A 13,080-nucleotide genomic window follows, 5' to 3' on the forward strand; every position below is an offset into this window, starting at 1 on the left:
CCTTATCAGGCTTCTCAATATGGGATTCGAGTGGACAAGACAAAGTTGCACATCCTTTCTTATCGCCTGATTTGTGTATACTTTCAAGCTATCATGAAGAAAGCAAATCGCTCAATAAACAGGGAGAAAATTATTGCCTGATTGACTTAAGTTGCAAAGTAATGGCTCTGTGGCTGCCTGTAACTGAAAGCGAGTGCGCGGAGACTGTGAGATCTGTGTCTAATGTACAATGACTCTCGGTGCCTTGGTATGTTAATCATTGAAATGTTTGTTGGACTGTCTTTTCTTTTGGTGATTTCCTGTCCAAGATCTGATTCAGGAGTTGTTGACTTGCTTGGATATAGCTCTCAATGTGCGCCGCTAGATGGCCTTTTGGATTGCTGTTCTTGCTGCATGCCTTGCATAGAGAACAACACTTCACGTTCATTGTTGAGCTTTGCTTCCGTCTTCCATCGACCGCTCATTAAAGGAAAGAAAAGGCCCGGGTGAAATAGGGTCAGCGTAGCTGCAGCCAATGCCACCATCCTGGATGACGAATCAGTCAAGAGCATCCTAGAAGGGGTAGTCGTAGGCTCACTAACATTCCATCGAGGATCAAGAATTCATCTTCTTTTCTCATCAGCGAGTTTCCCCAGCCGCCAGCCATTTCGGGTATACTGTTGGCAGCAGGGACGTATTAGCGAGTCGTCCCTCTTCCATCTGATTAAGCAAAGAGAAAGTTGGCTTACCGATATATGCAGCGAATTAACACGGCAATGAAAGCAAAAACCTCTGCAACACAAAAGAGTCGGAACCTTGTGTGGTCGATTGACATGCTCTTTCTTGGACGCTCGGCTCGTTTGAGGTACCTGATGGCGAAATCCAAAGCGAGAAGGCTGCAAATCACCATGGTAACGACTTGTATCCCAATGCCCGCTATCATTGTATCGTTGCCAACTTTCAGCAATGTCGGGTTGTCGCTTTTAGCGCTGCCTGCTATTGCGCCACCTGCTGCCTGAACCACAATGGAGAATATATCGCATCCAATGAAGACCCAGGTGTATAGTCTTGGTTTTAATCTTGAATGTTGAGGACCAAGGTAGAGGACAATATGTTTGAGGGAGAGGTATATGCCAGCCGCAATGAAGGATGGAGCGATGATCAAGCACACAATTTGCTGACTGAATGCTGATCTATTCCAAACGTTGTGGCGCAGTTTGATACGCCCGATATAGCCCACGAGTTCCATGATACAACCGGCGGCCAAGGCGATCATGAAGGTCCACGTACGGAAGAACACACCGAGGGCCAGTTGCAACAAAGCGCAGATACCAAACACCACGGCGAGTGTATAATTTGCAGGAGCATTAGGGATATAGCCATATGTTGTCCCCGACACCGGGCATGCTGGTGACACTGTGGTACAGTTGTGAAATTTGCCTGAGGTCATTCTTGCTGCTAAAAAAGCTGTATATTGAAATATGTCCGCTCACATTGATATTGCAGCAGACGCGAACGGCCTGATATATGTCTTTGTTTCACAATAAGGGACTAGGTTGCATTATCTCGCCAACCATTGCAATATGGCTGTGACCTAGCCAATGCGTTGAGTGCCAAACTGTACGCGGACATTCTCCGCGTACCGCGTACCGCGGGAATTGTCGATGGATTCTTCAACTCTTATTGGCCAAGATCAACTCCTCAAGCCTTGTGGTGCACGCCAACGAGGCGCTGAGGTGGTGACACATCTCGTTGTACGCTCGCAAGTCGTGGGGGTAGTTCACGCTCGTAAGGAGCACAGCATGAGTCACAGCATGAGCTGAAGGCGCAGCAGGTCGTGCGTACACAAAGAACATTCCAAGTACGTGGTAGGTTCGCCGGCTATCATAACTGGAAGACTTCGCCTTCTACGCCAATGCAGGCAGACCAACTTGCTGATGGACCCACGAAATCGCGGGCTCCCACTGTGGCTTTAAAGGATTCAGGACCATCGACAGCTCGGTGACCAGCAGTTTCCCGCATGACTTTCCCCACCAGCGGTTCTCACCGAGTCTGTCCAGCAATATGGCCCAATGCATGATCGCAAGCATGGCAACTGGTTCGCGATTACTTATCGCGTCGATAATAGAGCCCTCTAGTGTTGCCAGCCACCTCAAACAAACCACGTTGTCGGCGTCAGAGTTCCAGAGGAAACATTGCTCCAGCTTTTCGATTGCAGCAAGATTTGACTCGTGGTAAGATACGGCCTTTTGGGGAGAAGAAGAAGGGTCGGAGCAAAGTAACCGATACCCTTCGTCATTGGCCAAGCGCAGGTGATCCATGGCTGTTCTATGTGCGTGGTCCAACTCCTCTCGGGGCACATTTGGCATTTGTCGGGCGACCAACCCCTGAAAAGCACCGGTGCTCAGCCACGTCCGCGACGAGGCAAAGATGGAAACCACACCCTGCAGGAGCCCAAACATAGTAGGGAGCCCTTCTCGGATGTTTGTGAGGTCATTATCGCGTGACAAGTGATACGGCAGAGCCAGGGCAAGCGCCATGTTCAAGACGGAGAAGGCAAACATGGCTTGGTGATTGGCTGCCGTCACTGTGAGATTGCTTGCCTGGAAGGTGTTGATGGCCAAATTTTGATACTCCAAGGCGGCAAGTTGGTAGGCACGGGACCTGGTGGGACTTGTGGTCGTAGCAACGTGTAGAGCTGTTACGGAGAGGATGGCGTTGAGGAGAAAGTCGTATCTCAAGGCCTCTTGGGGCACCATCAGGCGCCAGACGTCGATATCGTCGGATGTGATTCTGAAGGTGCGGCAAGTGTCGGTTGACCAACGATGAAAAAGCTCTAGCTCTAGAATTCTGTCACCGACGACTACGACTGATGCTTGAGGGCATTCCTCTGCTGCAGGCTGAGGTCTCGGCTGAGGCGAGTTTGTGTTTTGTGCAGGTAGCGCTAGACCACAGTCCACATTTCGAACCCGACAATTTGCACAGGGAGGGCCCAACTCGTCACACTGCTCTAGAGGTTAGTGGAGGACTGTAGTATGATAGACTCGAGGGCAGTATTGAGGGCAGGCATAACGAGGGGGCTATGGTACCCGGTCAGCAGCTTACCTTGATATGCCGTTTCTTGCAGTTGATGCAACCAGTTCTTTTCTTCGAGTGAGGTCGTCTTTGAGCCATGAGAAGCCATTGAATAGGGGAAGGAAATGATTTCAAGTGAAGCGATAAAGACTAGGGAGTACACTGCTTTTGCTATGTTTGCGAGGCTGAAGTCTGTTGTCATTGCAAGAGTACAGTACATCGACTGATTTAGGTCTACAGTACAGAATTTCCGGTCTGCCAAGCAATCAATGGGGGCAGTGCTTAAATCAGGGAGGCCCCTATTGGCAACCATCGGGCACTCTAGTTAAGCCCTGCGTAGGGACCATGCAAATGCCAGAATGCCCGAGTGATGCCTAGATCATCATTTTACAGTGCCCTGTGGACGCCTAAGGACAAGTGGGTGCAGAATGTACAAAATGTTCTACATGTTCTCGCAGCATATATGCATAATCGGTATGGCATTTTCGGGTGCGGATCTTGAGGGACCCGAATTCTACCTTGGTACTCCGTACAGGGTATATACTGTACCTAGGTAAATGCATAGGACATAGTTTTGTTCTAGCTCTCCCTGACTGACTCGAATCGAATGCTTCAGTTATTTTATTTTACGACCTCACGAATGGACAGATAATCGAGATTACGGCCTTGGGAAAGTACTTTTCCTTACAAGTCTCTTGCACCTGTCATCATCATCACCATCATCCTTGTTGTATCCCCTCGAATTGCTCTAGCTTGCACTTTTTCCTTCTTCATCAACTCTTTCTGAACACAAGCATTGATACTGTACCAGTTTAAATCTATTCCAAAAACATTGCACATTGTGTTTTCTTTCTTTTTCTGTATCGCCTGATGATCATGTCCCTCCTCACATTGTCACGTATCATCATACCTCCCTTTGTCTTCGTCGGGTTTTACTGTCTACACTTGTTCGGTGAAGCCAACGGTACATTTCCCCTGATCGTCGCACACCAAGAGAAGCGTCAGCTACCCACCACCGCCGCCGTCGGAAGACCTGCTTTCGCAGAGGGCTTCACGGGGGTCGACCCTCCCGACGGACTGTTGTCCATCCTGGTGGTGTTCTTCTGGCCTTTGGTCGATGGAGAGAACCCTGGAGCCAGTCTTTTGACTTTCTTGTTTGGCGGTCAAATCGTGGCTTTTTTGGCGGTTGTAACACTAGAGGCTTCGAGAAATGCCAACAGGGGAAGAATCATTACCTTGTAAGTCTCGTCCCACCCTCTACTGTAGAGCAAGGAGGGCAACCGACCTTGGTATGTACTTTAAAAACCTGACTGACTGACTCTTCCTGTCCGACACAGTACCTCCATCTATGGACTTCTCTTCCAGTCCATCGGAGCAGGGGTCATGGTCCCATTATACCTGACCATCTACCTGTTCACCTCACCACTGGTGACGTCGAACACACCACTTGCACCGTCCGCGTTGGCCGTCGACCAGGGGATTTTGGGTGGTCTCCCCTTTGGCGTTTTATTGGGATACATCGTTCCATCGATCGCCATGTCACTACCAGACCCGACATTGATATCCCAAGATGCCAAGGTCCTTGCGATCGTCGTCTGGCAGTTGTTCCCAGTATGGACGAATTTATTCACCTTCCTGGCCCGCAAGAGTATCGTTCCTCTCTTTTCAGGAGAGTCGGCCAACAACAAGAACCAGTTGTCCCAACTGAAAACCGTCTACAAATTAGCCATGGCCGTCAGCGTCCCGACGCACGTTGCGACCTGGACATTGTCTCTCTCTACCGTTTTATTTCCCGTACTGTTCACCCCCAGCACGGTCGACGCTTTTCATCCGCTCAACGTCATCCTGCCACCGAACCCGCTGGGAGACAGTAAGGCGTCAAGCGTGGCCCAAGGCGCAATGTGGTTCCTTCAATACGATTACCTCATCACCTCGTTCGTCTACGTCGTTTGGGGCATTGTATGCAGGTACGGCAAGCTCGGCGGCTTTGGATTCACAAGTCTGTTGGACGTCATCGGGAGATGCGCCATCATGGGTCCCATAGCCACCGCTCTCCACCTACTCCAGGACCGTGACGAGATGGTTTTTGCAGCTTCACCCGAGACTTTGACCACAAAGAAGAATGCATAAAAGAAACTGTCCTGTCGCTTGTACCGAGGACGTGGAAGACTCTTGCTTGCCAGCTGGACTCTGGATTTTATTACTGACTAAGAAAAAAATTGGGGTATACGTAAATGCGTGCTTTGTATTCATACTTTGGTCCAATGTCATACAACTTCTTCTCATCACAATCATGTGCGGCGTCAGAAGTGATGCCGGGACTATCGGTCATTGACTTCCTTAGCCTCTTCTGTCAGGTGTCTGCGGCCTGCGTTCTCAACCATCAAAGGAACCTCAGACGGACTCTTCCAGTTACTATTACTCTCCCAACCTGGCCCTAGAAACCTTTCAAGTCTCTCTAGCTGATGGCTACCGCAGTCTCGGCAGCAGCTTTCTCGTTCGACCAGATCATCTCGTCGTGGCTGACTCTGCCATGGTGCGCTGCCTTTTCGTCCTCCTGTGCAGCTGCTGCAACAGCCGCCACAGATCCCACGCACTGGTACTTTCGGAACTTGCGTGCGGGCAGGTGCGCCTCAAACTATATCACATGGGTTAGCCACCGAAAAGTGTCAGACTGAGACAGTGAACGACATACCATTTCGTCAATCTCCTCGAACGTACGACCATGAGTCTCTGGGAGGAAGAAATATGTCCACAGAGCCGCGATCCAGCACGACGGTGTCCAGATGTACCCATACTTGGGTCCCCAGTTCAACGAATCAGGGTTGATAAAGTATGGTGCGGTGAAAGTTGCAAGCCACGCGCCCAAAAAGCCAATCGAGGTGGCCACACCAAAGGTATAACTTCGGAGACGTTGGGATGGGAATTCTCCGCCGCAGAGCCATGCGTAGGAAGCGACCATGCCGTTGTAGCCGATCAAGTAGATGACGGAAATACCAACAATGACCTATTATAGATTGTCAGTAAAAAGGTGTCGAGTTGTTAACGAGACCTCGATCCCTTACCTTTCCAGTGCTCGGGCCAGCTCCTAGCTTGTCATACACAATGGCCACTATGAGCTGCGCAATGCCACAGATGATCATACCGGTGACAAGGAAGAATCGTCTGCGTCCCCAGCGGGTGATGACGGCACTGTTGATGAGGATCGCAATGACACCGACGCCAGTAAGTATACAGGCGTTCTCGAAAGGAGATCCGACCGAAGCCATCTCGAAGAAGTATGTGCCGTAAGCTGGACGTATTAGAAACGAAAGACATCTTAACGTGCTGTCGTCAGAACTTACAAATCATGTACATGGCTCCAGATGCAGCTTGAAGAGAGATGGCTGCACAGGCTAGATATGTTCGTCTTCGGTCGACCGGGTTGCGGAACATGTCTAAGATATCGGCGCTCCTGGCAAGCGCGCGCTCGGCTTCAATGGCGGACTGCATATCGTGAATTTCAGAATCGACGGTATCGGGGAATGGCCTCAGCCAATGGAGTGCCTTGCGCGCCTTCTCGGGCTCGTTCTGGAGTAGGTACCACCGAGGAGATTCGGGGATGAACAACATGCCAACGGACAGAATACCCGGGATGATGTAGATGATGCCAAGGGGAACTATGTATTGTTGCTTTCCATTGTATTTCACCGTGAAGTTGTCGACAATTGTGCCTATCAAGGAACCGATTGAGGTCCATGTCTGGAACAGACTGATAACCATACCTCGGTACCTGGCTGGAGCGCATTCTTGCAAGTAAAGCTGGCCAAAGGTCAGGAAGAGACCATTGGCGATACCGATAAAGGTACGGGCAAAATATAAAGCTCCAATGCTAGTCGTAGTCATCATGACCACATTGGCAATGACACAGATTACACATGCCAGCCAAAGAGACACTTTTCGGCCGATGTAATGGGCGATGGGGCCGCCACACATTGAACTGATGAATGCGCCCAGGATCATGAGAGACGAGATAAGCTGCTGGCGTTCGTGGGAGATGTTGTATCCGATGGGAGATGTTGGGTCTTTCTCGCCGAAGATCTGGCCTGGGGTCAGTGACGAGCTCGCCGTCGTGCCTTCTGCCCAAACGGACAGGTAGTGGGAAAACGCACGTGCAGGAAGCCAGGCATTGCCTGGAGACCACCAATAATACCAAAGTCTGTGCCATATTGAAATGGACACATGCTAACCAAGGTACAAGCGGCGAGACATTTCCAGTGGGACAACACGTTCTCCTTTCTTGGAGCGTCCATGATTGCGGTATTGCTGTCTTCGAGCAACGGTACCGGAAGGGGTGAGGTATCAGGTGAGGTTGATCGTGGGCTTCATGGACGCAGATATAGGCACTTGATATAACAAAAGGCCAAACCCTGGGCCAAGCTCTGATGGTAACTTATTGGACTCAACTGCCGGAGATCCGTCACCCGTTTGGGAATAAGAAGCATTGTAGGGTCGAGGGCCCCACGCGGAGGCAAAGCTCGATCTGCAAGGACTGAGTCGAGAGAAGGCTGGTAGACTGCGCTCTAGTCGGGATCATCCTGGTCAGTAGTGGAAATGTCCGGGGGAAATGCGGGCACGAGCTATACCCGAAGCTGCCAATGACCCACTGACAAGTTGCTATCGTGGCAGATTCTTTTGCCTCGTCTGGCTGAGGCGAAGACATAGACTGGACTTCTGACCACGCCCATTCCGATGCTAGGTACGGAGTAGAATGCCTCTGACCCAATGCGTCGATACACCTATGCACTTGAGTCATGATATCAGTCTTCCAGGACGCACATAGAGAATCAGTCGAGTGGCCTCCAGAACTGATCATCGTCGAGATCAACCATCACATGTGTCGGGAATGGCGTTCCAGATCCAGAGCCGCAGGGATGTTAAGAACTCTACTCGTCTGTCAGGTGGGTATTTCGCTGTATGAGGCAACGATACCGCTGGGAAGGCTTTTTACTGTTTTGCCAGTCCAAATGATGTGGCTTTTGGCATGCTGAACGTGGCAAGAACCCATATGAACTGTACGCGAGCGGTCGAGTTGGCAGCTGCGATGCTGAAAGTAGATATTGCATTTCTGATAAGAACAATTTCGCCCAGGCGTTGGGCAGGGAGGAGGAGAAAGGACTCCCCCAATGACCCCCAGAGACCCCCATTTCCCCGGCCATTCGGGCATATGTTTGTAGCCGACACGCGGGGGAAACAGATGCTCATTTGATGATCACTCTGAACCCCGAGATCGTGAGGCATGCTGTCAGGTCTTTTGTTGTCTGCCGGAATACCCAGTAGAAGCTTGACAAAGTATTCTGTACATTGATTCATTTTCCCAAAGTGGCAACTGGCAGGTTTCACGTTCAAGCAAGCCACCGCCATTGCTGAATCGCTGGCTATCACATAGACAGTCCAACTAAGCCCAGATTGACGCCATAAGCATTTAGGAGGTGCAGCCTCAAAGATTAACGTCTTTTGTTCTCGTCATGGGTCGAGGCTGAAGAATTGAGTTGTTTTGACGCGTGGCGCTCGTGCTTGCCACCGTTCTGTCCCTGATGGCCTCGTATTCGTCCTGTCCTCCGAGATCCACAATCCAGGGAGCTGGTCTCGAAATCTCTGCACCTGCAGCATAGCGTGCACATCTGATCGAATGCGGCATCTTCGACCCTGTCCATGTTACTGTTCAGCCTCCCTAGACCTGATCTATCGCATTTTGACATATTATTGCCACTTATATGGGTAAATCAATTTAGGGAGTCTGGAGTCGTAAGTTGTTCGGGCAGCATGGGCCATTCGCCACGATTCCCAACTGTTTGCGAGATATATACGAGCCCATTGAATATGAGATGTTTTGTATCATATGTTTCCGTGGTGGTAATTGACTTCCACGTCCATTTGAAGTGCAATTTTGTCAACGTTTCCAGAAAGTTTTTGCATATTTGGCGATACAAATCTCTCGTCCTATGCCTTTCCAGCTAATGCCTACTTAGTGACTCCGAGCATGCAAGCACTCGGTTCAGATGTGCCGGTAAAATCATGGCAATAGAATGATAATTTTGGGTAAGTGGAGGCCGCGATAATCGATCGCACCTAGCTCTTGACGCGTGCGTGGCCGACTTGATATGCGAATTCTTTGGTCCAGTGGGTAGAGGGATGTTGGTGAGCGACTGTTCGGGAACATACTCGGGTAACCTGGAGGTCTCGCTTGGAAAAGAAGGATGCAGGAAAGATGGCTGCGCTTTGGCGCGTGCCCACCCCCTCTTTCCAAAGAAGCCGAGCAGCACTGGTTCAATTTGCACGGGAATATCTGATATCCCCTACATTCGCCCCACTGCTGAGCTGCCCAGGAGGTACCGCGAACAGTACCAACCGCAGCAACGAACCCGGAGATCTGATGCCAACGATGTGCAGATCTCATGGTCCAGAAGCGATGATGCTGGGTTTTCAGACAAGGCGACATTTACGTGGTTCCTGACCATGTTCAGTTCAGAGCACGACTGTAGCGTTACCAAACCTCGAACGGTCCATTTCCCATAAAAGGCCATGACTTTTAATGGGCAATGGTCTCCACGGGAAACTCGACAGGGTTTACCCAGTCAGAGCCTTAAGGTGTCTCCCGACTCGTCGATCGTTATGGGCTTGACAGTCCCAGCCAAAGCACAGAGCAGCCCATTGGAACCTCCTCAGGATCCAGTGCGCTGCCATGAGTTTTGAAGCATAATCAAACACAAACCCCGCTGGATTTATATTCTGGACGTCCGCATTCGTTCGTTATGGAAGGTATTGAGAAACGATACTCACTCCTGTTGGACCCGAAGATTTCGACTCCGCATCCAAGGTCGCATTGTGGTCGAGCAATGTGGTGTCGCAAATTCCCAACATGATCTGCGCGTTGGAATAATCGAACAACGGGACAGGGGAGGAACGAACCAACCTCTTTTTGTTCATACGAATGATGATTGGTAGCACGCCTCACGCCCTACAGCCAACTCCAGAATCGTAACTCGCAAGCCCGAAACCTTTTCAGTGAATTGATCATTGCTCAGGGTTTCTATCAGCGAGAAAGGCCTAGACTGTAGAGACCACTCGCGGGAACAACTTCGTTTACTACATTCTCTTGAAGGGTAGTGCCAACAGTGGGACTTTTGGTTTGCCATCGAATGTGACTGCGCGGCTTCATGGAAAGCACGGGATCGGTAGTTTCGCAAGCCAGTCTGAACAGTGAGCACGTCAGCTCAAACCACACCTTGTCTGTGGAACGATCTGGTTTCACTTCAAAATGATGATGTTGGCAATGATAACGCACCGTTAAGGAGAGCCATGGATTAAAGAATCCGAACACATACGAAGTACGCGCCAAGCTCCAAGGGAACGTAAAATCACGTAATGCATGACTAAGTGTGTAGACTGATATTACACCAGAACCATCAACGTTTAACAACGCCGTAGCATTCTGAGGAGCTTATTCTCTGTACTGATTCTTACTTCGTGACGATATTTCAATCCCTTCAAGTCCCTAACAACATACTGTCTACATTCTTCTCATACTTGTTAATATGTCAATGTTCTGCACAAAAAATACACAAGGATTCTGCAAAAATGGCAAAAACTTAACTAGGATTTATCTCCCATAGGAGCCTAGTTAAGAAAATCCCAGTCGTGTAAGGATTTTTTCCCCCAGATGCCTCCCAACTCGGGACCAGTGAAGGTCTTAAACCGATCTATGGTACTCGCTCTGGAATCTCCCCTGTCGCAGCGCTTATAACTTTTTCTAACCCTCTCCAGGGACGCTTGATCCTCCTATGTCGTCCTCCCACCTGGTTGTCGTGCCCCCAATTTGCCCCCAGAATTGATATCCCACTGTTGTTGATCCCACTGTGTGTCCCAATTTGCTTCTTCCTCCTTGGAAAAGTCAAGTTGCCTGCAGGATAGCCATCCAGTTTGACCTGACTGACTTTCCTTTTGTTGCGGAAGGCGACTTTAAACCGTTGCACCATGGAGTGTTGAAATGGTTGGTTTTCCTGTGAAGGTTAGTTGACAGAAAATTCACGAGTCGAACATATAAGGGATCATTTGTTTTGGACGAATAGAGTGCCCGAACGTACCTGGACGGTGAATGCGTGGGTGGTCCTGGGCCCTGTGAAGCCCGAGGGCGCGGTGATGGTGACGACGACTTTGTATGCTGGCAGCAGATATCCCCATAATGAGATCACCCTCAGCCTTTCTCGAGGACGGATATTCGACTATTCATTGCTCTTTCCACCCACAGGGCCTTCCACACAGTTTGTTGGACACTTCCATACCAACGGCATGCACCACCTCGTCTTGCGATAGCTAGGAGTGATCTCGGTGGCTTGAAGAGCTGGCCGGATGATAATCACTCCCGGCACTCCAGTATCTTGCTGCGGAGTATGAAGTTGTGTACGGTCGAGGACTCAGCATAACAAACCACTTTCAACGAGGTCGAGGAGCGGTTGGTTTACGTACACCTCGACCTCGCCATAGTTCTCTTCGATCTCCCTTTGTTGCTGAGGTGAGAGGTCCTGGTCGCGAGAGGAAACCGTACCTCGCTCGGCGATCAACAAGGCGAGCTCGGCCTTTTGTTGGTCTGCAGACAAATTAGTGCCTGCCTGGGACCTGTTCAACCTTTTCAATGCTGGTTCGGACAGTCCCAGGGTATCTTTTTTAGGGACGACAGTGTCCTTGATGCTTCTCTTCGTTAGAGCTGGTGCCATTATGTTCCTTGTGTTCTAGCAAGACAGAAGTCTTTCTTCCAAAAGGGAAATAGGGATCAAAACAGACATTCCGTTTCTCCGGGCTTTGTTACCTTCAGGGCGAGGTCTTGATGGAAGATGGTGCCGAGGATATCTCTCGTGTCCGAGATACATGCTTACCAATTCCCCTCGTTTGCTGGCCCTACAAGGTGGTATGGCGAGATTTGCATGTCGCATTGCGTGCAGTGTTACCAGTTGGTCTCTAACTGCACCTAGGAATCTCCGAAACACCTATTGCGAAACGGGTGACGGATGCTTCTGAAATTGTGTCTAGCGCAACGCCTTATACCAATCAGAAATCCCTTATCGTTCCAACCACTTCATGTTTTCCACCTATCCAAAAGGCCATCCGAGAGAACGAAGGCCGAATGTGGTCGGAACCGCTGCACGTGACCGAATTGCGTGCTATGAAGTATGTATTCGTTGCTCGTCTGTCGACACAGACCCCTGACATCTGCGGTGTACTATGCCAGGTGTCTTAAAAGCTTACGCATGTTTCTACACTCATTACAGGTCCCAACAGCCTTTCGTCATCGGCCGTGTAGGTTCCTTACAGGTCGCAAACTTCTGGTGGTGGTGATGGTGGTTATTGTGAGAGTGGGAACTAGCACCAGCAGAAGCAGATCTTGGGCCTTGCCCGATCTCGAGGAAATCAGTTTCATATCGGTTCCAGGTGTGACATTTTGCTTCACGCTGGCGGCTGAACCCCAATGTGACATGTCGGCAGAGGAGGAAGATCAATCGCCAAACCGCAAGAATTCTAGCAGCCACATCCTTCACAACTTCGTATTGATGACTCTCACACCCTCGTATCGCGACATACCTAGTAGTCACTTGAACTTACCATGGAAGAGTAGACCTCGTATGTGCATTTTAAGCTGACATCAGCGACAATACAATGACAGACACGAATCGAGACCTGGAAACTGTACATTGCTCACTATCTCATGTGCTTTTCGTCACTGCGTTAATTTCTTGCGGTTCGCAATGAAACTTCCACGCAAATGCCTATCACTGACCCAATGCATCCACCACCGCCAGGATGCAAGGATGTAGTCATCCTGGATAGAGATCGCGACATCTCGCTAGCCTTATAGTGTGCCGTGGACCAATGGTAACAAGGATCCCTGTTTCGCGATGCACATTTCTCACCAGACATTTGTAGATAGGTACTTGACTGAATCGACATCCTGGCAACCTTGCGAATACGAGCACAACAAGTCTTCGGGTA

The 13,080-nt window shown here is 50.0% G+C and overlaps 4 protein-coding genes across 4 annotated transcripts; 1 reads left to right on the forward strand and 3 right to left on the reverse strand.

The window, feature by feature from the left end:
- Positions 1 to 244: 244 nt before the first annotated feature.
- Positions 245 to 1,540, reverse strand: PV06_04964 (uncharacterized protein). Its single transcript, XM_016405924.1, has 3 exons — positions 729 to 1,540; positions 582 to 656; positions 245 to 525 (listed from the first exon to the last, which is right to left on the reverse strand). The coding sequence occupies exons 1-3, from the start codon at positions 1,427 to 1,429 to the stop codon at positions 348 to 350; spliced, it is 954 nt and encodes a 317-aa protein (XP_016264130.1). The 5' UTR covers positions 1,430 to 1,540; the 3' UTR covers positions 245 to 347.
- Positions 1,541 to 1,718: 178 nt separating this feature from the next.
- PV06_04965 (uncharacterized protein) lies at positions 1,719 to 3,182 on the reverse strand. Its single transcript, XM_016405925.1, has 2 exons — positions 3,085 to 3,182; positions 1,719 to 2,984 (listed from the first exon to the last, which is right to left on the reverse strand). The coding sequence occupies exons 1-2, from the start codon at positions 3,151 to 3,153 to the stop codon at positions 1,887 to 1,889; spliced, it is 1,167 nt and encodes a 388-aa protein (XP_016264131.1). The 5' UTR covers positions 3,154 to 3,182; the 3' UTR covers positions 1,719 to 1,886.
- A 662-nt stretch (positions 3,183 to 3,844) lies between these two features.
- PV06_04966 (uncharacterized protein) lies at positions 3,845 to 5,295 on the forward strand. The gene is made up of 2 exons (XM_016405926.1): positions 3,845 to 4,292; positions 4,392 to 5,295. Exons 1-2 carry the CDS (start codon positions 3,925 to 3,927, stop codon positions 5,182 to 5,184), a joined length of 1,161 nt encoding a protein of 386 aa, XP_016264132.1. The 5' UTR covers positions 3,845 to 3,924; the 3' UTR covers positions 5,185 to 5,295.
- A 5,580-nt stretch (positions 5,296 to 10,875) lies between these two features.
- PV06_04967 (uncharacterized protein) lies at positions 10,876 to 11,810 on the reverse strand (the record flags this gene model as incomplete). Its single annotated transcript, XM_016405927.1, has 5 exons — positions 10,876 to 10,977; positions 11,031 to 11,096; positions 11,181 to 11,318; positions 11,379 to 11,477; positions 11,559 to 11,810. The coding sequence occupies 5 exons, from the start codon at positions 11,808 to 11,810 to the stop codon at positions 10,876 to 10,878; spliced, it is 657 nt and encodes a 218-aa protein (XP_016264133.1).
- Positions 11,811 to 13,080: the final 1,270 nt, after the last annotated feature.

The sequence above is a fragment of the Exophiala oligosperma genome (assembly GCF_000835515.1).
Source record: "Exophiala oligosperma strain CBS 72588 unplaced genomic scaffold supercont1.4, whole genome shotgun sequence".
In the NCBI taxonomy this organism is placed as follows: domain Eukaryota; kingdom Fungi; phylum Ascomycota; class Eurotiomycetes; order Chaetothyriales; family Herpotrichiellaceae; genus Exophiala; species Exophiala oligosperma.